The sequence below is a fragment of the Citrus clementina genome, unplaced genomic scaffold (genome assembly GCF_000493195.1).
Source record: "Citrus clementina cultivar Clemenules unplaced genomic scaffold, Citrus_clementina_v1.0 scaffold_4, whole genome shotgun sequence".
Lineage (NCBI taxonomy): Eukaryota > Viridiplantae > Streptophyta > Magnoliopsida > Sapindales > Rutaceae > Citrus > Citrus x clementina.
In genome coordinates this window covers 22,064,372-22,089,060 of record NW_006262274.1, presented here as the reverse complement: position 1 = coordinate 22,089,060, position 24,689 = coordinate 22,064,372, and the positions used below count along the sequence as shown (strand labels likewise).

At 33.2% G+C, this 24,689-nt stretch overlaps 3 protein-coding genes across 5 annotated transcripts; 2 read left to right on the top strand and 1 right to left on the bottom strand.

Moving 5' to 3' along the window:
• The first annotated feature begins 2,109 nt into the window (after positions 1-2,109).
• On the top strand, positions 2,110-4,215 carry LOC18043485. Its single transcript, XM_006438163.2, has 2 exons — positions 2,110-2,615; positions 3,716-4,215. Exons 1-2 carry the CDS (start codon positions 2,287-2,289, stop codon positions 3,723-3,725), a joined length of 339 nt encoding a protein of 112 aa, XP_006438226.1. The 5' UTR covers positions 2,110-2,286; the 3' UTR covers positions 3,726-4,215.
• A 444-nt stretch (positions 4,216-4,659) lies between these two features.
• On the top strand, positions 4,660-9,881 carry LOC18043484 (coilin). Of its 3 annotated transcripts, none has more exons than XM_006438161.2 (14): positions 4,660-5,252; positions 5,352-5,416; positions 5,505-5,762; positions 5,860-6,078; positions 6,196-6,265; positions 6,761-6,838; positions 7,054-7,273; positions 7,431-7,471; positions 7,660-7,854; positions 8,037-8,108; positions 8,196-8,345; positions 8,931-9,150; positions 9,243-9,332; positions 9,434-9,881. In XM_006438161.2, exons 1-14 carry the CDS (start codon positions 5,058-5,060, stop codon positions 9,628-9,630), a joined length of 2,070 nt encoding a protein of 689 aa, XP_006438224.1. In that variant the 5' UTR covers positions 4,660-5,057; the 3' UTR covers positions 9,631-9,881. The 3 variants fall into 3 exon arrangements, with proteins under 3 accessions (XP_006438224.1, XP_024041620.1, XP_006438225.1); XM_006438162.2 differs by having other exon boundaries at positions 4,661-5,252; positions 7,054-7,279; XM_024185852.1 differs by lacking the exon at positions 6,761-6,838 and having other exon boundaries at positions 7,054-7,279.
• A 778-nt stretch (positions 9,882-10,659) lies between these two features.
• On the bottom strand, positions 10,660-14,788 carry LOC18043483 (protein-tyrosine-phosphatase MKP1). The gene is given in 4 exon segments (XM_024185851.1): positions 10,660-10,989; positions 11,876-12,716; positions 12,822-13,302; positions 13,305-14,788. Coding segments are annotated over 4 exon segments (2,496 nt in total). The 5' UTR covers positions 14,389-14,788; the 3' UTR covers positions 10,660-10,899.
• Between the last annotated feature and the right edge of the window lie 9,901 nt (positions 14,789-24,689).

The window sequence follows — 24,689 nt, the reverse complement described above, 5'->3', positions numbered from 1 at the left end:
AAAATTTAATGTTAAAATATTTAAAATATCCTTTACTTATTTGACAATCCTAATTCATTTATTTTATAACATAACTTTAAAAAATATACATATTAAAGTAATTTTATAATTTTTAATAAAAGATCTCATTGACAACTAAAAAATTATTATTTTTTAATAAAATCTCTACTTGTAAATACTCTACTAACAAAACCTTTACTTAAATAAGTTATATTTGAAAAGTTATACCAAATAGAGCTTAAATCAGAGACCTAAATGAGATCATTTGGGCTAGTAATTTTGGATTTAGATCAGATTCGGAATCTGATTGAATTATGGATAATTTAAATTGGGAAAAAAATCTATCTAAACGTCAAATTTAATATGACAATAGTTTGAATCGGATGAATATTTCAGATAAGTTTGGATTCAGATTAGTTCGGGTGAGTTAGGATTTTGGATAAAAGCCATCTCTCTCATCTTCAACCTCGTCTCTTTTCACTTTTCATGGAGTCATCAACACTCCAAAACTCATTGAAGCCATTGGAATATCTAGCTTCTCAAACCTCTTTCTTTTCTATATCATCTGCTACTAAGATGTTGTTCCCGAGCAAGTCACCAAGGCTAAGGGTGAGGAGGAGGAGGACAAAGAACAAGTAGCAGATGAAGAAGAACAATCTTAGGTGGTGGCTTTTGAAGGCAAAAACAAAAATGGAGAAGGTGAAAGTTAAGTGGGTGATAATGACGAAGAATGTGAGATAGCAAATTTTGGGTTTTTCTAGAGATGGAGAAATTAGTTGTGTAAACACAACTAATTTGACATTTATTTGATATGGTATTGTGGTTTCTTTGGTTTGTGCTTTGTTATGGTCATGGCTACTGCTAGTTTAGAAATATATGGAACTAAGGATTAAGGATTTTTACGTTTGTGGTTTGTGGTTTTATATTATCTTTTTCGTTTTTTTTTTTAAGTAGCATTATTGTAGCTATGAATTTGATCGATTATTTGGATTGATCCGAATCCAATCTGATTTGAATCAAACCTGATTGAATAACACAAATCATATATGATTGTATTTGAAGCAATATATGAATATGATCTGAATTTGTATGGTCTAGATTGGATCAGATCAAATCTATTCAAATCCAATTGTTGCCCAGCCTTGGAAATGACTACATCCCATATGGTTTATTACTTTAAGAGATTAGATTGAGAATCTTGAATAGTGAAAATCTTAGAATTGAAAGTGTGGAATAAGGGTGGAATTATGTTATTTACTTACATAGGAATAGAAGTGTGAAATAGAAATCAAAATCTCATTTATGTGTTTATTCTTGGATTGAGAATAAATTGTTCTAAATTACAATTTTACCTTTATTTAAAGAATTGTAATTTTTAATTACAAAGTGAATAAAAATATATATTTCTAAAATAGACTATTTATTTTATAATTAATTTTGATGATATAAGTTAATTATTATTATTATTAATATAGTACAAAATTAATACTTTCTTAGAATAAGTTATTTATTATTATTAAATAAATATAATACTATTAAAATTGAATAAATATAATAATAATATTATTATATTTTTAAATAAAGATATTATATGGCAATATTATTAATTTTATGTGAATCTAATAATATTATTAAATAATATAATAATACCATTTAAATAAATATGATATTATTATTTTTAAATAAGTGTAACACTATTCTATTTTCATAAATAAAACTATATTATATTTAATATTTTATTTAAATAGATATATTTTTATTAAAAGGAAAGGATTAAAAAAGAAAAAAAAGGTGTGGAATCCATGGATTAACATCCTCTCCTGATATGAATTTTATCTGAGCAAGTTCTATTAACATAATTGGTGGTTAATAAATTCAAAAGAAAAAGTAGTTAAATATTAATCATACACTAATACTAAAATATAGATGACACAACATCTGTAAAAGATTAAAAATACTCAAATCAGGAGAGAATCTTTATATGAGAATTCACTCCCACCTCTATTTATAGGAATGAAAATTTTACCCTTCACTTCAAAATTGAATGAAACCGACAGAGTAAAATTCATACCTTTTATCCTTAAATAAGCATATAAATATTATAGTAGGAGAATTTTACACTTCCCACTGCATTAAGAGCCCTGAGAAAATCGATAACGGCTAATAGGAGACAGAAACGGCATCCTTGCTGCCGTTTTTAACTTCCAAACGCACCGCTTTGCGCTATGTTCACAGAAAAAATAAAATAAAAGTCCTCAACCCTAACGAAGCAAGGGAAAAAGGAAAATGAACTCGGTAGGTAGGCAGCTTTCCGGTTACTTGACGCAGCCGAGTCAAGGCTTAAACTTATTCAGTCGGAATCAGTGCCAACGTCATCAGGTTCAGCAATGGCGGGGGATCAGAGTGAAGGTATTCAACGGGAACTTGGAGCAGGCGCTGTCATGGATGCAGCGTAAGATGCAGTCTAGCGGAATCGAACGGCTGATAAAGCGCGAGCAAAGGCACCACATCAAGAATTCAGAGAAGCGCGTGTTGGCACGCAAGAATCTCGAGCGCAAAATCAGATCCCAGGACCTTGCTCGCAAGCTCAAAGCCATCCTCGTCAAGAAAGTCAGGTAATCTTACGTTCAATGCTTAATTTTTTGCCCTTTTGTCGCACATAGTTCTTCTTGGGAGCCCAATTTCAAGGAAATGGTTTCCAGGATTTTATTTGTGCGTATAACAAAAGTTAATCCTTTCTGCTTGAGCCTTCTTCTTTTTTTGAATGGGGATGTGCTCCAATGTTATTGGATAACATTTTATTTATTTCAACCTTATTCAAGATTTATGTCATGCATTTTGCTTCTTTTTTTTGTTTCATGGAATCAAATATCTTTTTTTAGGTTTAATTTATTCAAGCAGATTTAGCTGCCATTTTGCCGATTTGTAGTGCTTGATAGGCTATGATAGTTTTATAGCTCCCATAAATATGTGGCTTAGTAGTTGCAAATTGTGATATGCATGTACATGTACTGAAGAAATATTGGGCTTACTAGATTGAAATTGTCTTGGACTGTCTTATTCCCGTCTTGCCTAATTCTTTAGTAAAAGAGAAACTCTATTTGCTGAGTACAAATTGATGTAGAAACTACTGTAAATGTTGAGTTTTCATTGCTAATATGGTTAGCAGTTTGTTTTCCATTTACTCTGATTCAAAAGCATCATCTGCCTTAATGATTTTGGGGTTACAAAAGCCTTTCTGGTTCAAGGCCAGTGGCTAATGCAACAGGTTTTCTTCCTTATCTAACGTATCCTAGATTAACTTAACGGTGATGATCTCTTATTTGGTGGAGTCAGATAACTTTTCCTATAGAAGAATTCATAATGATGCTATTCGAAGGCTATGATCTGTGTTTTTACTTCTCTTACAAATTATATAGGAGAGATAGGTCCTTTGGTTTTGCGATGGTTGCTTTCTTTTTTCTACTGGACTCCTAAATTGCGAAACTCAGTACAAAATTAATATTTTCAAGTGCTGCCTGCTCATCTCAGGTTTTCACCAAGGTTTCCTTGCCCCATTAGCAAAGGACTTAGAATAATTTATCATATTATTGTCTTCAATCTTCTTTCTTTATTTCTGTTATGGCTTGAAAAATTGCTTTTCTGTTTCTATTGCATTAGTGTTTGATAACTTTTCATCTTATCATCTCACATCAATTGATTTCATGATTTGCAGGGGTCTATAAGAGGAGTTATAGAGTTGATTGGGTTATAGAAAAAAGGTTGTTTAAGCTCTGAAAAAAGTTACAGTGGTTTTCCATTTCTTCGGGAATGAAAGGATGCACATCATTCTTTTTTTGACTCAGTTCACATGGCAACTTACACTGCCTCTGTAAGCAATTGTAGGCTACTCAGATAAATTTGCTTTCTTTAGCTTTTCACAAAGATTATTTATTTTTCAAGACTTAGTGTGGGTGATTTTTTATTATCATGTCCTACAATGCTGATAAGAGAGAGGGATCACTGCAAAACAAACAACATCTTAATGGAATAAATTTTATGCAAAATTTTGATGTAAATTAATTTTTTGTCTTTTGCTTGGATTGCACAGCTTGTTGTAGGTGATTGGTGAATTTGTTGTATATTCTTTTCATACCCGTTTAAATGGTATTTGTTGAAGAATGACTAGACAGAGATCTTAGACCTGCCCAGTAATCTTCAAGATTAAGCATCATATTTCGACAGCTTGATTGGGTTGATTCGCTATTGAGAAATCTTCCTGCAACATAACCTGGAGTTAGTTTAACAATTTTTTAAAGGAAGGATATGTATGTAGTTGTTTCTGAAATTCAGGATTGCACTGATGCTTGAAAAAAAATAATCTTCTGCTGCTTCTCTAAGGATCACCGGGATTCAATAAAAGAAAGATCTTATGAATGGCTGATAATCTTTTTTTAAAAAAAAAAAAATCGAAGGAAATGCCAACAGAAAGTTTCCTGGGTATTGATTTAGTTTGTAATTTGTAATAGTTGGTTGACCGAATGGAAATTAGAGGTTGAGAAAGATTGATAATATACCAATCTCCATTAGTTTTTTTTCTCCTTTCAACGAAAATACAATTGTCCATTACTTTTTTTAACTGTCACTTAAATTGGCACTTAGATTTATTATTATTATTATTGAAATAATATAGCGTAAGCGCTTATCTAAAGCAGGCAATGGTTTACCGTCATTTACTTGTTCATTATTTAAACAAAATAAAGAAAAAATCGTCGTTCTCAGACGAGGTTAAGAAAAATCTTAGGAATCCAAATGGGGCAAATATTAATTCTGCTTAAAAACAAACCACTTCGGAAAAAAAAGAGAGAAATAAAAAATAGTGTAAGAGTACAATTTTAGTCAGAAAAAAATTTTGATGAGGAATGGGACGGAATCAACTTTTTCTAGTTAATATGAATATTACTGATAATAATAATATAGTGTGACAAAAGCATTTCCTTACATAAAAACTCGAAAGTGAGAGCAAGTGAAGAAGAAGAAGAAGGGTTGAGGGTTTTAGGCAGCAGAGAGGAGAGGAGATGATGGAGAAAGTAAGAGTGCGAGTGGTGTTCGAAGGACAGCACATTCTGAGCGAGGCACAGAAGAAGGAAGGACTGAAGAAAAGCTGGATTCTCTTTAAACCTAAACACTTGAAAACCATCTCCGATCTCGCCGATTATCTCCTTCGCATTTTCCACCTCCACCACTCTTCCCCTCATGGCCTCGTCCTCTCTGTAAGTCTAACCCCCTCTCCCTCCCTAATTTCCTACGTGGAAATCATCATTTCTTCATTTGTGTATCTTATTATATTATTACTGCAATTTTTGCTCCAGATGGATGGCTTTGTTTTGCCACCGTTTGAGTCCACTGCCGTTTTCAAGGATAACGACGTCGTCTGGTCAGTTCATATTGATTAGAATTAGATTACATTTTTATTGGCGTTTTTTCTTACTTCTGTTGCGTTTTAATTTATTGTTTTCTTACAGTGTGAGAAGGAAAAGAGAGGCCTCCAGTGAACTAATTACCCTCGATGGCGGGGCAGATGCCTTAGATGCTGTTCAAATAGTGAAGCAACCTGTACAGACGGGTTTGAAGCTTCTGGCGAATGAGGAATTTTATCAGGAAAAAGGAAGTCGTGACAGTGAGTCAGAGGAGGATGATCACGAGAAGGGTTTGGAACAAACTCCTGATGTGAACAAATCTTCCAAGAAGCGAAAGGCATCCAAGAAACTTCAGGGTTCAAAGTATGTCTGGAACCTTATATTTTCAGAGTAGGACTCATTTTTGTAATTGTTGATCACATTCTTTTTCCCTTTTTTTGTTACTGTATCTGTATTGTAGGAGAAAGAAGAGTAAACTTTCGACTGCTGAAGAAACTCCGGTTGTTTTTGAGGATGTTCAGAATGTCTGTGAAGTGAAAAGTGGGAGGAGCTCTCGTGATCGTAGTCTGTTGAAGAAGGACAAGTCATCTGATGTGCAGGGAAACCAGGAGAAGTGGAGGACCCCTGAACTTGGTGAAACAAGTAATTGCATTAGTAAATGTGTACCTGATGCAAAGAGGTAATTCTGAGTCTTGCAGTCTTTGTTACTTATGATTTTTTTCATTTATTGACTCTCATTGCTCTAGCTTACAGAAGCTTTCAACCCCCCCCCCCCCCTTCTTTTTCCATTTTTTAGGTTCTCTCAGCTTCAAGAAAATGGCAAAGGGAATGTGGATGTATCCTCTACACCTGTTGGAACTAAAAAGGTTTGTTCACACTGATTTATTCTTCGGAACTGTAGTTTTCCGTTTTTGCTTGTGGGCATGATAACTCAATCTTTAGTATAGGATCCTTAGCTTATAAATGGCATGGTTAGGCTGAAGCTGCACAATTGTTGCAGCCTTACATTTGGTTCAATGATTGTGGCTTTGTTGAGTTGGGCACACACTTTTGGGCTGAAATAATGTGCGGTTTTCCACTCAGTCTCCTGATACTAATAGAGATCCAATGTTGCTATTTTCCAATGTCCCTGAAATCTTTCCCTTTGTTCTGCTGGTTTTTGTGTATCTGGTTGTTTTACATATTGTTCAGCATTTTTAGATGTTGGTAGATATATTCAATAATTCCTGGGGCTTGACTTGAAAAGTTGCCGTATGTTTTGTGTCATCATAATTTAAGCTTAACACAGTTTTCCTAGCTGATCATATTGTCTATGGTGATCATTTATAAACTTAACTACTAATTCCCATTTGTGTGTTCAGTTCCCTAGTAGAAGTGCTCGACGCAAAAAGGCCAAGAGACAATGGTTAAGGGAACAAGCCAAAATTGAAAAGATGGAGGTACTTTGCATTTGAAAGAATTATGAAATGTAATGTACCATTAAGATCAATATCTATGTTTTGCTTACATTCGCACCCCAAATAGAGGAGAGAGTGAGAGAGAACTCACAAATTTGATTGTATAACAATTCACCAATCTGCCTCTTCAAAAATGGTACTTGTTATATGGCCTGCATTGGTAATATGTTTTCCTTTTTTTATATTCAACTCTTCAGCTGCATCAGAAGCAATTAAATTCCAAAGTCATTCTCCAATCACCTAATAAAGATGGTCAAATTCTTTCTGATGAACATCAACAACCAGATCCTGTTTCACAAGGGAAAGATAATAAAAGATTATCTGATGGATGTCAACAACCAGGTCCTAATGGTGATGCTGATGATGACGTTGTTCCTGTTGTAATTAGGCCTGGACATATTCGCTTTGAACCTCTCGGTAAAGGTCTGATGCTCTCATTGTCTCTTTCTTTCTGTATGTGTGTGCTTTGGGATGGGATGGAGACTCTTACTGATTCTGGCATGAGTTTAGTTGCTGATGTCAGAGGTTCATGTTCTAGAATAGAACTTTTAGCTGACTTTTTATCTTTGTCCAGTGGATGATATTCAAACTGTCCAGCAAAATCAAACTCCATTGGTATGTTTTTGTTAATTTGTTTCCAATTTCTGTTTACTTTGTTATTGTTGTTGATGCTCTGCAATTGGAAAAATTTAATGTTTTCTTGATTTACATTGGCTTCTTTTTATTTGTTATAGTTTGTCTGAGACTCCTTCAAATTTGGTCGAATTTATTATGCTAAACTTGTATTTTGATACGTTCTTTAGGAAACTTATCAGTGGAATGGAATAACCAGCAAGAAGAAGGGTCAAAAATGGGGCAGAGATAAGGCTGCATTTTCTAAGAAGAGCATTTATGAAAATTTCGATCAATTTTCTGAAATGCCTAGTTTTGAGAAAGAGATCTCCATTGGCAAGGATATGGAATTTGAAAAGCTTCCACCCTACATTAGTTTGCCTAAGGTTCATTTCGTGCAAATTCTCATATTACTGCTTGCATTTGTGTGCGCGCGAAAACTTTTTCCAAAACTGCTAGTTTATATCTTGAATTTTTTCCATGTGCCCTACATGTTAGGCATGATGTAGTTGCTTCATTCTTAACTTCTTCATAGGTTTAAATGCTAATTATTCTCAATATATTGCAGGAAGGTGATGTAATCGCATATCGTCTGATTGAGCTAACATCGTCTTGGACCCCTGAACCTTCCTCTTTCCGAGTACAGCACTTTCTGTGGTTGAATTTTAGTCTGTATTTTATATTTATGTCAACTTAGGATGCATTGTTGACCATGTTCCTCCTGTAGGTTGGGAAGATATCATGGTATGACTCTGATACCAACAAGATTTTGCTGGCACCTGTTCCAGAATATCCACTTGCTTTTGAGAAGAAGACGGATGAAAATGTGCCTGCACTGCAGTCAGAAACCCTTTATGGAGAAGATGGCTCTTTAAAGGTAAATTTATCTACGTCATGAATCTTCAATAACTCTCCATTTTAGTACTTTGGGATAAGGTTCCACTGCATATATATTAAGTAGTGAAAAAATGTTAATATTGTTAAATATGGCTGAAGTGCTCAGCCAGCTATTTTTCTTTGATTAAAGATTGACATTATGAAGTATCATTGAAAACAGATGAAAATAAGTCTAAACCATAAAAAGGCATCTCTAAAATAAAATCAGAAGGCCAGAAGCATGGATATCATATTTATTTGTTTGTTTGTTGCTTTACCGCCAAGAAGAAATATCAGTTGAGGACTCCGCTTTGTTTTTGTGATATTGTTACTGTTTGGTAATCAAATTACATTGCTGATGTTGGATTTTACATGTCAAAACGGATGCTCTGCCAATGTGTTTGAGGTTGCATTCTTGTGTATGGTATAGTTGTGACAGTTGTGGTGCAATAGTATTTTTTTTTTCATATTTTTTTTAACTTCTAATCCAGCAAAACCAAGGCCAAGCTGCATCTGCTGATTTTTCTTTTTTTGTTTAAATTTTTACCTTCATCGTAAAAAGCTGATGAGTGAAGCTTTTCTTCAGATAGATTTTTCATTACTACTTGATGTCCGTATCATCAAGCATGGTGAGAAGGCCAATGAAGTTCATGTGGGAGATCAAGATTTTGTCACGAACTTCAATGAAGTTCATCTGGGAGATCAAGATGTTGTCATGAACTTCAATGTTCATGTGGGAGATCGAGATGTTGTCATGAACTTGAGGGACGACAGGAAACACGGAAAAGCCCATGCACCTGCACAAGGTTAGTTCAATGCTACATATCAGGTTTTTTGGGGTGCTTAGATATGTAATTCTCTTAAAGAGCTCTCACCACGTGTTTTAATATCTTTGAAGGAAATGGAGAAGTCCGTCTGGGAGATCAGGATGCTGTATCAAATGTGAGGGACAACAGTAACAAAGAAAAATCCCCTGCACACACTCAAGGTTAGTTAAAGTCTACATATCAAGTTATTTGTAGTGTTAAGATCATGAAATTATATGATACACTTAAATGAGCTCCCACAATGTAATCTGTATCTGTGCAGAAAATGGAAAATTGAATGCATGGGAAGAAATTAATCTGGCTTTATCTGCAAAGAAGGCAGAGTTGTCCCATGTTGATGATCAGAGTGCAAAAGAGAGGTCAAAACAGAGTTCGGGCCACAGGTTGTCGTACAAGGCCTTGAGAAGCAGCGCACTGGGTCCAACTATGGCTTTTCTTAGATCAGAGAACGGACTCTGAGTTACGTGCACATCCAGTTTTTATTTACATGCCTTTCAACATGGTCTTTTCAGTTAGATTATAAACCCTGCAAGGTATTGTTAATTTCTGCAAATGAGATTGCAGAATTTTGTTTCGGGTGATATCTTGCTGGGAGCCATATGAGCCAGCAGAAGGCCAACTTTTGTACAGAACATGTAACATGGCTAGATTTGTTTAAACAGTAATATACTAAGCCAAAGCATGAGCAGTTAGAAAATTTCTTCGCAATCTTCCCTTATTCCACGTCTAACCAACACATATTTAAGGTGGTGAAATTCAATATCCATGTTTGATTATTGCGATTACCTTCCATATACGCAAAGCCACTGAAATTACGAAATACAATATCAGCTTTCCACGGATGAAGGTGCGTCAAAGAAAATCGATGAGCTGTGCTGACCGTTTGGACAAAGTCATTACATTCCTAGGCCTTTGGGAAGTCCATTCAGCCTCATGATTCTTCATTTCTTTGCCCAAGTCTTCAGGAGTACGTAAGATCCACTTACTTGAAGTGACTTAATACTGAAGTAATTCATTTTAATTTTTATTTATTACTCAAACTTGCAAGCATATTATGCAAAATTGAATGCCGGCATTAAGATGTAGACCTCCCAAAAGGGAGAGATGACCCAAAAAAAAAAAAAGGCATCGAGATGATTGCATAGAATGCTATCGTTCAATTACTTTTGAAACGAGCAACCACAGTGCAGGGTGCGGATAACTGCCATCTTTAAGCTGGCATCCAAAGAGATATACATGCAAAGGGACAGCAAGAATTTGGGATGTTACCAACTGCAATTTACTGGCGAAAGGCTTTTAATTTTCCTATTGAATGAAAATTTAGAAAACCAATGCATGATGAATACCAGCATAGGTCAATAAAATCACTGAAAGTATAGCTTTAAATGAAAAAACGGCTTTTGTCATGCCATTCCACTAGCAACACCTTCGGTGCTGAGTATAGCCAAAGGACGAATAAAAAGATAACTGGTAGAGAAATGCTCTTAATTCACTTATTCCAAAGGGTATTATTTACTTCTAATGAGTAATGCAGGCTGGTTTTCTGTACATACTGCATTGTTGCAATAACTCATTTCCTCTCAATACATCACACGAGCAGACCTTATTCACTTGGACCGCCCAGGATGCCTACTCCCTTTAGCTAGTTGCAGTATTTCTGACGTCCACTGGGTGCTAAGAAAGATCACAAGCTAACTTCTTGAAAAAATAGCACCTTTCCCAGACATCTCAACGATTGGCGCTATTGCTTGCCTTTTGGAATGAGAAACAGTTAAGATGGTTCAGGAATTGCTCTGGCTCCTCACCTTCTCTAACTATCTGCACATACCATGTAAAACTTTTTCAGATGAATTCAGCCCATCAAAAAATGTCGAAAATGAGTAATTAGGAATAAACAATTCAATAATATAAGAGAATGATTAATCATTGACAAATTCTGCCAAGTATATCATATCAGAAGACTGCTAATCACCAATAAACAATTCAATATTGTAAGAATAAATACACATAACATGGTGTTCAATACCAAGAACTAGTGTAACTAAGATGAAAAATTTAAGACTGAAGTATAAAACTCCAGGTGATTAAAGGCATTGAAAAGTGAAGATGTTTCTTCCTTCTCAAGAAGTGATGCACATTTTACAACACATCTGAAGTAACAAAATAATAGAAATATTGCTCACTCAGGCTGCAGATAATAGAGATCAGGGGAAAAATTCATATGGTGAATCTGATCTCTCTAATTTGAAAAGGAATAAAGAAAAATCACAAGGCATATTGGCATTATTGCTGAGAAATTGAGATATCTACCATCACCATCATCCTAATAACTGCTCACTCCAGTAAAATCTCTGATTCTTCTTTTTAGTAATTTTCTTGGTTTTATGTATACACTAAATAAGGAACTGAAAACAGAGCTGCTGATATGACTTGGAAGTTGGAAGTGATGCTAAATGTGAAAGAAAGTATGATGTGTCTCTCTCAACATGTCAGGATTGTTTAAGTCATATGGCTATGTTGGAGTTCACCCATGTGGAGTACGAATCTCAGCCGTAAACTAATAAATAGTAAAAAGTTTATTATAACTTATTATTTATTATTTATCACTTTACGTGTGTGTGGCTGAGATTCGTGCTCCACCGTGTGAACTCCAAAATAGCCGAACCCTCAAAAGAGAAACTACCTTGGTAGGCAGAGAAAGTACCTGAACAGACGCATCCGCTGGCAAACCCATTTGATTAATAATGTTGTGACCGATGGTCTCCAGCTGAAGATGACCATGCTTGCAAGTACAATTGTTGCTGACCAATTGACTCTGCCCTTTTTCACACAGAACTTCACACCCCAGCCAGACATACAAAATACCCGACTCATTTGTGCCCAAACTCGTATCTGGAGCCAGCAAAATATACACTGATCTAGAATCAAGGACTTGAAAGGAAGAACTCTCCACTTTACTCAAAGCAGGCCACTGGTATAGTACTGGGTTTGCCACTCCCATTCTCTTATCAATTGTACCTAACGAAAAATGGACTCTATCATATTCTTTCTTGTCTTTGATTTTGTCATGTGAATCATTGCTGGCACAGGCGAGGTCAGCATTTAACATTAGCTCCTCCCTATCGCCTTCGTGCACAATTTGGTTGTTATCCATATCCTTCACCTCATCATTTTCTAAGTCAGTTAAAGAAAAAGACCACGACCTTACCAGGTTCCTAGGGACTATAGATGGTTTGCCAGCAGATGGTAACAAGCGGGGAGGAGGGTTACTTCCTCTACGCTCTGCAATAGAGGGAAAGTTCCCTTTACATGGGAAACAAGAATTTGCCACTCCAGAAGTATGATTGGGAGAAAATACCTTTGAGAGTGAAAAGGCAGTTTCTTCACACAGAGAATGTGAACTATCCGTAGCTTCGAGGCCAGAAGGAGAAGGCTGCCGCGACAAGTCAGACCAATTACAAGATGATGGAGAAAAGGTAAATGAACTGGAGTAATCAGATGTTGACGGTGACAGGGTAGGAGATTTAGAACTGAGCTGTGGGCTGCTGCCAGGAAAACAAGAAAAAGAATCCGGTGAACCGCTAGGAGGTGTTAGTGGAAATAATGGATCCAAAAAAGAAAAAGAGCTTTCCACTTCTTTACAAGCGTACCTTATTCTGTTAGGACTGACATTCGGGAAGCAATCAAAGGAATCTGGAGAACCACACACATCGGCTGGGGGTGATGACGGTGATGCAAAACCGGCAAGCGACACTGCATCTTCTGATGCCTTACCAGTATCTATTATCATATTTGACTCATCATTCACTGCGGAAGTGGCACAATTCAGTTTGGATGCAACAAATTCTCTCATAAGACCATTAACAAATTTACGTCTTAATCTGCACCAGCCACTTTCTCTGGCGGGGACGCAAGTTTCTGATCCAGCATTCGAGACTGAAAATGGCGGAACAACCCCACCATCCAGTGCCTTATGGAAAAGTTCAAAATCCAAATCATACTCATCAATTTCGCCAGCCCCATCTTGCATCACTGTAGCAATCTTATTACTACCAGAAAATGACACTTGTTCATTTTTCACTTCCTCTTTGTTGCAACCATCTGCAAAGAATTGTCCTCTAACAAGCGCATCCAAAATTCCAAGGGCTCTTCCCCTTCTTTGATGCTTGTTATCTGACCCTGAGCCTTTTCATAGCGAATTACTTGATTTGCAGCTTCTCTTGCCCTATTTGACATCATCACGCTGCAGTTCTTCCCAATCCACACATATATAGCAGAAGGAACGAGCACAATGAAAGCACCACGAGTGTCAAAACCTTGGGCAACCGGGTAGTTTAACAGTTTTGGTACAAGATGAAGAGGATCATATGACGAGTGTGGTGCTATCCGGTATATCCTAAGCATAGAATTTGGGCTGGCAGGCATAGCATGCACTCGTTTCTGGCACAGCAAAAGCTGGCAAGCAAAACCCATGTTCGGATTAGTTACTCCTCTTGCTGCCTTGACGTCCTGAAATGCGTCCTCAAAACTCTGGCCCTCCCTCCACATGAGGTATGCAATAACCAGAGAGGTAGACCGCGACACTCCCTGGCAACAGTGTACAAAAACTCGCCCGCCTTGTTCTCGAACGTCTTCAAAGTAATCAAACACATCATAGAGAATGCTCGTAATATCCTCCGAAGGACTATCTTGCAACCAAAGTGTCTTATAAACAAGATCGCCCTTGAAATACTCGGGACAAACAAACCCAACACAATTAAGCACATGAGTAATCCCATTTTGCCTCAAAATCCCACGATTCTTGGCCACGGCATCACTCCCTAAATATATATGATCAGCGATCCTGGAGCACTCCTTATCGAAAAATGCAAGCTTATCTTTCTTAAACTCAAATTCCTTCACAGGCTGCAGCTCCGAACTAGAACTCTCAAGGGGGTTCAGTTGAACCGACCCTCTGGGAGTTTGAGGGTTAGGCCACACACCAAGATCATCAGAACCAGCCCTTGGCCATTGCTCAACAGGCCGCCTGTTGATTGAAAGCGGCTGAAGAGGCGGCAATAAAGACCGAGCTTTACTATTAGGTTGGGGTCTGGGAATTGGATTAGGCTTATTGGGTGACCGGTCAGTCCAAGAGACCGACCGCAAATAAGCTCTTCTGTTGCCACTGCCACCGGATAGCCGGTCTACGTGTTTGTTATTATCCTCCTCTCCTACCATTTCAATACAACTTTACAAAATTCAACGATAATTAACTCCTTCCCATTAAATGATTGTTACAAGTAATGCCATGGAAAGTAACAAAATTGAGTCTCGACAAAATACAGCCACTATTGGAATCAAAAACTAGCATTAATTTGTATTTTTTTTTAAAAAAAATTATTTTCCTTCACCTAAAGCCCTTGACTGACTACAGTATTGAGAAAGGAAAATAGAGTGAAGAAGAAAAAATCAAATACGAATGAATGAAGTTATGACCCAGTAAAAGCTCTAAGAAGCAAAACCAGACCATATGTACGTATGCATTTTTTTTTTAATTGTTTTTTTATTATTATTTTATTGCAGTTGAGATTGTTGAAGAGAGACTTACTTTTAATAGAAGAATGATCAAGTAGAAGAGTCTTTGCTGTAATTTAATGTTTTGAAAATGAATAAAGAAAGAGAGAGATTGGGTTGAGTTGATTTGATGTAACGGGTTCTGTTGTTTGTTGTTGACTCGCTATTAACTAAGTAGAAGTGGCCGCGTGCGTGGAGGCTTCGGTTGGAATTTTCTTTTTCTTTTTTCTTTTTTTTAATTTTTCAGACAGAAGAACAAGTCAAAGTGACACGTCATTATCGGATGGTCATGGACTCATGGTCATATTTTGGTTGCATGTCAAGTCTTGTGATGTCATTTAAATCGTGGAGATCGATTTTAATTTTAGAGAGAAGCGCTAGCGTCACGCGTCCGTTACTTAAGAGTACAATGAATGTATTCCACACGCCTTCAACCTCACTGCACATAAAAAAGATTGAATCATGAAGTTGATTGCATTTCCTGAAATTCTATCAGTAGCTGCCTTGTAGGTTAATGGTGCTAACATTAGTCTTTAATGTAATTGACATGATGACTCTTGTAGTCGAATCAATATCATCTAATATTTGCATTGAATGATTTTTGGGGGCGAATTTTCGGATTTGGTTTTAACAAATATTTATCTGGTTTATGAATGAATATTCAGAGTCATGTGTGTACTTGACAAGACATATTTAATGATCGTAAGTACTTATCTAATTTTACAAACTCTTTTTAAAATTTTAAAATATGATTCGATTGATTTAAAAATTAAATAAGTTATTTTATTTTTATTAGGAAAATCTCAAATTTAAAATTTTTAAGAAAAACTTTTTAAGTTAAATTTTCTAAACTACTCTTAATTTTTGTCACAATCTTATTTTATTCGTTATATAATATAATTTTTAAAAAATAATCTATAAAATAATTTTATAATTTTTTATGAAAATTCTAATTGACAACCAAACAACTCAAACATTTTAAATAAAAATTATATTCAAACAAGCTCTATCCAAATAACTACTACCATGAAACAACACAATCCAGCGCACTTTTGTGATAAGTGGTGCCATTTGTGGAAACTTGTCCAGCCTTTGAAGTCAAAAATCAGACTGCCACCGGCCCCAGCCGGTGCCAGCAAAAATGAAGAATCTCAAGACCCGCAGCCAGCCTTTACTCATGAATACAGCTCCAGTAACTGTGATTACCAGAAACAATCAATCAAAGGACAGACTGAGCACTGTGAGTGTTAGTCAGTAAGTTTGCTAAACTTCAACATCTAATTGGATATAGACTGTGGTTGAAATCTTGACCCAAAAACATCTCGAATATAATAGATTATGTTATATTATTATTTGAAGAATGAAATCAACTAGTTATAAGAGAAATTTTTAGGAGATGAGTTGAAGTTTCCGTGGGATCACATTGGGCTTGGGGACAAAAACCAAGTGGGGTGACACTTGCTTCAATGAAAGAGATGTATGAATGGAAGACTCTTTTGGATCATGTGTGATGGCAGAAGTGAAATACTGCAATTCACTTGGCAACTTGCCAGGAACTTGGTCATGCTACGATTTGCCCATCTTTGAATATGCGGATATTGGCGACTCAAGAATGGCCCTATTTTAAAATATACACTAGTTAATTTATGAATATGTTTGCATTAAAAAAAAATAGAGAAAATTAAATTTTAAAAAATGAATGCTTAAAGCGATGTACATTCTTATATAAAGCGTAATCGAAAAAATTGTTTTTTACATAAACAAATACTTTTAAACCTGCGTTTAAAAGGATTTTTCATCAATTAGCAGTAGCACTTTTTTTATATTGAATAATTTTTTTAAAAAGATAAGGAGGTAGACGAAGCCAAAAAATCTATTTTTTAATTATTTTATCTTTTCAATATTCAAATTTAGATGGCTAAACAAATAAAATTATTTAAAAATTAATCAACCAAACCGTTGGGACATTATTATGTGCATTTTTATTTGACTATAAATTAAGGAAAGGAAAGGGAGCCATTGATCTTTTTTTAATAATGGATAGGAATCAATTTGATTCAAATGTGTATTTAAAAATAAATTAAATTGGGCGTATGGAACATGGTCTTTAGTATTAACACAAAACACATGGCGGATTGTGCTTGGGGTCAAGGGATTGGTTGCTGAAAATTTAAAACAAATAAATAAGTAAAAATGTTGGTCAAGGAAATTGGGCGAGAAATAAACAAAATGACAAAACTTGTGGCTTTCAATATCTGGCCCCCATCTAAATTTAGATATATATAAAGGTTTTCACTCATTTTCCCTACAGTTGAAAAGCTTTTAAGCAAAATACCAATCTTGATCTTGATTAGGCCTCCAAGGTCCTTACTTCACTTTTACCAGCCGGGACATTTTTTTTTTTGTTTTTTTTCAATTCTGATGCCCCATACTGTAAAAACATATAAAAGGTGGGAATCATACCCAAAAAAAAAAAAAATGATTTATTTAGATTTTAATTTGAAAAATAAAAATAAAATATTTGTTATTTGTATTGAAAGGAAAAATAAAAAGAAGACTATTTTTATTCCTATGATGATATAGAATTAGAATTAAAGTATCATTGTCAATTATTCTTTCGTTTTTTTTTCTATTTATTTGATTTTTATTGGAGAAAATACTAAAAAAAAGCAAAAAAGAAAGATAATTTTTTTTTACAATGCATTTATTTTTGTGCTATGACTTAAGTTGTTTTATCTAGTCATATCTATCAAAATTCGTTTAATGAAAGAATTTATTTTGAATTATTAAATTTAGTTATTTAAATTAAATAACTCTTCCTATTCGAATTGCACTGGGACATCTCACAAAGATGTTAATGTTCTAATTTTAAATTTTCATTTCATGATTATTTTGAATTTCTATACTATCTTGATAACATTCAATTCCCTTGTTTGACAAAAGGCGCTCCCATTTTTTATACAATAATCGCATTGTACTAGGCACAGGCCCCGTTTGATGGTAAGGTTGAAACTCAATACATTATTTATTTCATCATTTTTGACAAAAAATATTATTTGATAAATTTTATAAAATCTGCTTATTTAATAATTTTCTTCATTTTGATAGTAATTTTTAAAAACAATTAAGGGTTTACTTTTACATGCAACTTATTAAATGGGTAAAAGCTTGTTTAGTCCCTATATTATGAGGTTAGTGTCCATTTAGTCCCTGTATTTTTAAAAACACCTCAAAACGTCCCTGCTACTAAATATTGACACTTATGCCATTATTTTTTTTTTAACTTGCTTTTACAATATTATATTTTTACAATAATGTTTCTTTTTTGGATATTAATAAAAAATTAAATTATCAAATTAAACTCAAAAATAAAATAAAAACAAAAAAGGTATATATTAATTTTTGTGCAAGCTCACGTATGTCTAAAAAATTAATATCGTAAAAAATTACATTATCAATTTTTTTAGAAAAATTAATATTTTAACTCAAGAGTGTGTTCCACAAAAATTAATATATATTATTTTATTTTTTGGTGTTAAAGTGGTAATTTATTTTTTTCTTTTTAATAATGTCTAAAAAAATTATTATAATAGGGTTATTTTTTTTCTTTTTAATAATGTCTAAAAAATTATTATAATAGGGCAATATTATAAAAATAAGTTAAAAGGAACAAAAGATAATGGCAAAAGTGTCAATAATTTAATGGTAGGGATGGTTTGAGGTATTTTTAAAAATATAGGGACTAAACGAGCATTAACTTCAAAATATAGGGACTAAACGAGCTTTTACCCCTTATTAAATAAACAACCAAACCTTTCTAAAGTTTCTATTATAATCTTAATATTTAACAAAAAGTAATTATGTCTTATTATTCTACAAAGCCTAAATTATAAATCATTAGATATCATATTACCATTACAATCAAATTATGCTAATAAAAATTATGTCATTACAACCATAACATTGCATAATTCTATGAGAAGGCATGCACAATATGATCCTTATTTTGACAATATTGAAAATAATCGTAATTCAATATTTGATGAAGGATTAGTAAGAGACAATGACATTCAAGATGAGTATTACAATATTAATGGCACTAAATCACAAGAATAGAAAATTTAAGGACTATTATTATAAAACGTTTAATGTGAATGTAATATATATTATTTTTTTATTTTATTTAGATTATGTATTTATATGAATTTTTATCATATATTATGTAACATATTATGAAGTTCATTAGGCATTATTTTATTGACTTTTTTTTCATTTTATGTAATTTTCTGTGCTCTAAAAAGGAAAAAGACATGTCTATGCAATTTATCAAACATACTTTAAAGAACAAAAAAAAAAGACAATTTAAACTTATTTATATTTTTTTATTATATATTAAAAAATTCTTTCATAAAAAAATTATCATACACATGTATTCTGATTTTCAAACTCACAGCAATCAAAACAACACAGTTAATCAAACACCAAACTGTTTTTTTAATTAACTGTTTTATTTCATTTGTACAACAGATGTATCTTATTTATCAACCATTGCAATCACAAATTGGCCCATGATTTAGTAGTAAAAGCAAAATTCTTTCAATTAATCCCTTTAAAAGTTAGAGCATCCTTCAACTTAATTTATATTCCAATAAGAAAAACTTTATTTCTTAAAAAGATTAAATTTGAATCCTTTCACCCTAAAATTAAAATAAAAGATTTGAGGAAAAATATATGTTCTCATTATTTGCATCTAAGTGTTGATTTGAAACATGTTTTTTTTTAGTTGGATTTGTACTTCCAATTTTTTTAACTATAAATAAAGGATCCACGAATAAAGATGGAAAAATTTGGATCGAATTATAACTAAATCTTTAATTTTAGTTTTTATAAGTTAGATTGAAGCAAAATAGCTATTAAATGATCATTTTAGTTTACTAGAGACATCAAAATATTCATATACTTTTATTTTTTTTTTTAGCTTTGCTCAAACGAAACAAAAACCCTTTAACTAAGTAACTCAAAATATTAGTATTGTTATAATCCTACATTTTGAAAAATTGAATTTCATCTAGAAAGTGAATATTTTGAATTCATTCAGACAAAAAAAAAAAAAACATAACATAATGTTACGACTCGACTTTTGTTATTTTGCTTCCGACTTCTCTCTGGGAATATATTAATCTTCCATAAAGGAGCTGAATGACCCCAAAATCTTATGTTCGGATTTTTATTAGTGGCACTAAATAGTATGAATCAATCTATAACTCATAGCCTTCCAACCTAACGATGCAAGTCCGATTTGTTAACATGAATATGTTAATAATATTGATTTTGATGATAACAAATTTTAAATGGTTTTTGACAAAAATATTGGAGCTATTTCTTAATAAACGAAAGCCTTAATAATCATTCCATTCTTTCTTCATAAAAGATGGACTTTCAAATTAGAAAAAGATTCTCTGCAAAAACTGGTTTAAAATGCAATTCTGGTTATAAACGGTGAATCGTTTATTTAAACGGTTAACCGATAACGTCCAGAATTGAAGGTTGTCATCCTCTGGCACTGATTAACAAAACCTGATAAGGCTAAATTATTTTGCAGGTTACTGGAGCCAAACGGCTAACCGTTTATTACAAACGGCTAACCGATAATATCCAGAGAAGCCACTTCACGCAAGTCTTTAACCGCTTAATGTAAACGGATAACTGATGTTCATTTTGCAGGTTACTGGAGACAAACGGCGAACCGTTTGTTATAAACGGTTAACCGATAATATCCAGAGAAGTCACTTCATGCAAATCCTTAACCGTTTAGTGTAAACAGATAACTAATGTTCATCTTGCAGGTCTCTGGAATTTAACGGCGAAAAGTTAATCCTAAACGGCAAACCGTTTATTTGAAATCTGGCCCAACGATAACTTTGACTAACCGAAACGGTTAATCGTTTAGGGTTAACGGCGAACCGTTTTCTGTTCAACAGTTTGTAACGGCTAGATTTTCAGCTCCAGATATAAATAAGCTCATTCAAATCCAAAGAAGGTTGATCACAACACTACCACTGAGCTTATATCCGAGAATACAATCTTCATAGAGCTTTAAACACATTCTCTCTTCATCTATTCACACATTGGGCATTAATTTGTAATCTTAAATATTGTGTGAGAGAAAAAAAATTTGCAATCTTTTACTTTGAGTGATTGTAAGTGTTGGGATACACTTGGGTTAAGAGATTGGGGATAATCTCTTGTTGTAAAGGTCCATTGACACCTTGGAAGTCAATTGTAAGCGTTTGAAGCCTTGGGTGGCTAGCTTAGTGAAATCCTCAAGCCCGGTGAGCTTGAAGGCGTGGACGTAGGCGGGGATTGCCGAACCACGTAAAAATCATTGTGTTTGCTCTCTCTTCCCTTATCTTTTTATATTGTGATTGATTTATCTGTTAATGCTTTAAATTTGTATTGGATTTGCATTGAGTTTTGCTTTAGAATTAAATAATTTTTAATATCTCAATTCACCCCCCCTCTTGGGTTTGCCTAGTTAGTATTTCACGATTCTCGCTACCTGCTCCATATGATAATTATATCAATTAGTATATTAAATCAGTGAAGTATTAATAAAACTTTATTTAATGCATCGTCAGTTTGAACATGAAAGTCCTGAAATTATACACACATTCTTTATGCTTTCCAAAGAAAATATAGGAAAGAAAAATGTGAAAAAAAAAATAGATGGAATAGGAATGGAAGGTGTTCGTTATCTATTGGATATGACAAATGTCTTTTAAACATTTAGTATAGATTCAAATCCTATTGGACGCAATTTTTTTTAATTTCCCCATATTCTATTACAAAATAATATATTCTTATTCGATTTTTTGTTAATAATAAATTAATTATTATTAGTAAATTTTGATTTGAAATAACAAAGAGAGTAATATATTGAATCAATATTCAAATATTTGATTACTTATTAAATATATTATTAATATTATATTGTAAGAATAATCATTTTTTTAATTTATAATTGTTCCTGAAGTGGAAAATGTTCTTTTTGTTCCTGAAAAGCTTCTTATAAAAAAGCTTTTGTTTTTCCAATGAATATATTATTTCTTAGAACTGAGGTTTATTCATTTTTAAGTAAGTATGTAACTTAGTGATAAATTTTCTTACTTGGCCAATTTCTAATAAATCAAAGTAAATGTTTGTTCTTGTATAAATAGTCATTGTTTGTTCTTTAATCGTGAGATGGGTTGATTTGGGCCTACTTGAGCAACTCATGTAAATGTTGACCACTTGCTAATTGGTTATAACTAGTTTATAAAGATCAGAAGCAAATTGTGCAAAGGCTTCTAATTTTGCGAATCGTGGTCATTCTAATTTTAATTTGCAACTACATGTTTCGTGGCTTTAATTTAAGCTACGGATCCTACTTAAAGACAAAAATACCCACATTAACAATAAATCTCATTCCAACATTGAATAGATCTATGGATAAGAACATTTGTCTATCTATAATGGAAAGTACATTAAGAATACAAGTTGAAACATCTCTCGACGGTTCTCAACTATTGTTAAGTGAGCATACTTTCTTGATTTAACTACAAACCTGATTTAGTAACTATTTCCAAATGTTGCGAATACATATAAAAAAAAAAAATCTTCTATATAGGCTTCACAACTGAGAGGTCTCTGTAACAATAAGCATGTGCTTGTTTGGAGAGATCATCATAAATGATTAAAGTGTGTACATTCAAAATTCATAAAATATTCAATTAGAGCTACGCTCGTATAAGTAGCGAGATATTGTAACATAACCGAGGAATCTACCATTTTGAATGCCATAATAGTGTATCCCATTACCCTCATCTCCTGGAGAGTAACCACTACCTGAGCCGCAAAAGATGTTCTTTGACCAATAGCTACATAAATGCATGTTACATTTCGCCCATGTTGGTTAATAATTGTATCTGTAACTCCTGCCATTCTACTTGTTTGTCTATCCCAACAATTAATTCTCACTGACCGTGTCCTATAAGGGGTCTTTGAATCAGTAGCAACAAATCATGATTAACAAATCTCATATACGAAAAGCTTAGAAATAATAGCCAGAGCGAGGGATTCAATTAATCTAGATTTAAAAGTTGAAATTTCGCTTCTTGACCATTGATAGGTTTAGGCAGAGCATTTACAACACAACCTAAATAAGCCTTCCTTACTAATATCTGAGCAAATGTTTTTTTTTTTTTTTTGTTGCTTTTACAAAACTTTCCTCTTGTATCATTAAATTGTCACCTTTTAAAACAACATCAACATTATTTAATTCCAAATTCAGAGTAATGCCTATTGTACCCTCTTCAAATTCTACTAATTCACCTACCACTACTTCATCAAAACTATAAATATGGGTGATGTTGTTGCCTACTTGCAGTATAATCCCAATATTTGCAATCTTCAGTCCTCTATTATATTGCTCAAGTTCATAAATAATATTACCAATTTCATCGGCTTTAATCATTGCCCTGAGTGTTTCTTAATTCTTTTTTTTTTAATAATGTGCCTGCAATAAAAGGAGCTTACTAAGTTACATTATATTGTAACTTATAATAACACAAGAGTTGTATCCAATAACCCAAAACTATTTGATAACTAAATTACAGTTAACTTGATTGGTATAACTCTTGGGTTGTTGTAAATTACAACATTATATAACTTAGACAAACGTCTTAATTACGACTTGATAAGGAAAGCGTGTTTTTATTAAAGAGCATATTTATTGTATGTTATTACAATTTTTTTTTGGAATAGTATTTTTTTATATGGTAAAAATAATTTTCAAAATCCAAATCTATCTTTCTAATATTGAATAGAGCTCGGTATTTGTTAAGAACAAAAACAAGTCATTAATATTTAATAGAGTGAGGTCTATATATATATTATATAGAAAAGTATACATTTCATTTAAATAATCAATAATGACTGATAATACAACGGTCACTAGGGCATAAATACAAGGCCATTTTAGGCCTAAATACAACACATAGGATAAAATATAAGACTCAAGGCTAAATTAGCCGATGTCTAATAACAAAATACAACTACACAAATACTAAAACTATAAATTTTCTAAAAACTAAAAGGAGACTAAAAATCGAAAGGACACTAAAATGGTCTGATGCATTAAGATCTAATGAGTCGTTGGACAAATTTTACAGAACGGTCTTAGTCTATTGATCTTATTTACTACATATGAAACCACTTTATAATTGAAAAAAAAGTCTAATAATACAACACAACACAATTATAACAACATAACACAAATAAACAACAATTAGGGTTCGCAAATATGGGCTTGCGCAAGCTTCTCCAAGCCCACGCCCAAGCCAATATTATTCATAGCAAGCCTAGGCTCTTGGATGAGCTTGGGCGAGGCTTGGATTTTTTCATTAAATATTAAATAATATTTTAATAAAGTAAAACAATATTTAAATTAAAGATAATTATCTAATACATAATAGAATAATAGTCCAATATACAAAATATTAGTAACACAATATAATAAATTATAAATAATAATTTAATATTTTGAGTTTTTTCTTTTTTATTTAAATTTAATTTATTTTTATTTATAAATTAAAAAGCCCAGACTTTTTTACTAGGCCTTTATCCAAACCAAATCTGAGTGGTTTTTAAATTGTTCGGCTCATATTCAGACCCAATTTGGACTTCTTTTGCCAACCCTTTTTTTTGATATGAAACCGAATCTTTCATTTCTCAAAATCAGTGATTACAGACAAAATATTTTTTGGAATGTTTTCCAGCCATGAGAATACAGAATCTTGCTTTAAGGATAATTTGGCTAATGAGTGGGCTGCACTGTTACCACTTCTCAGAACATGCTGCAATTTGCTCTGCTGCATTCTCAATAAAATGGCTTGAATCTCGGAGATTAACCAAAATATCTCTTTCCG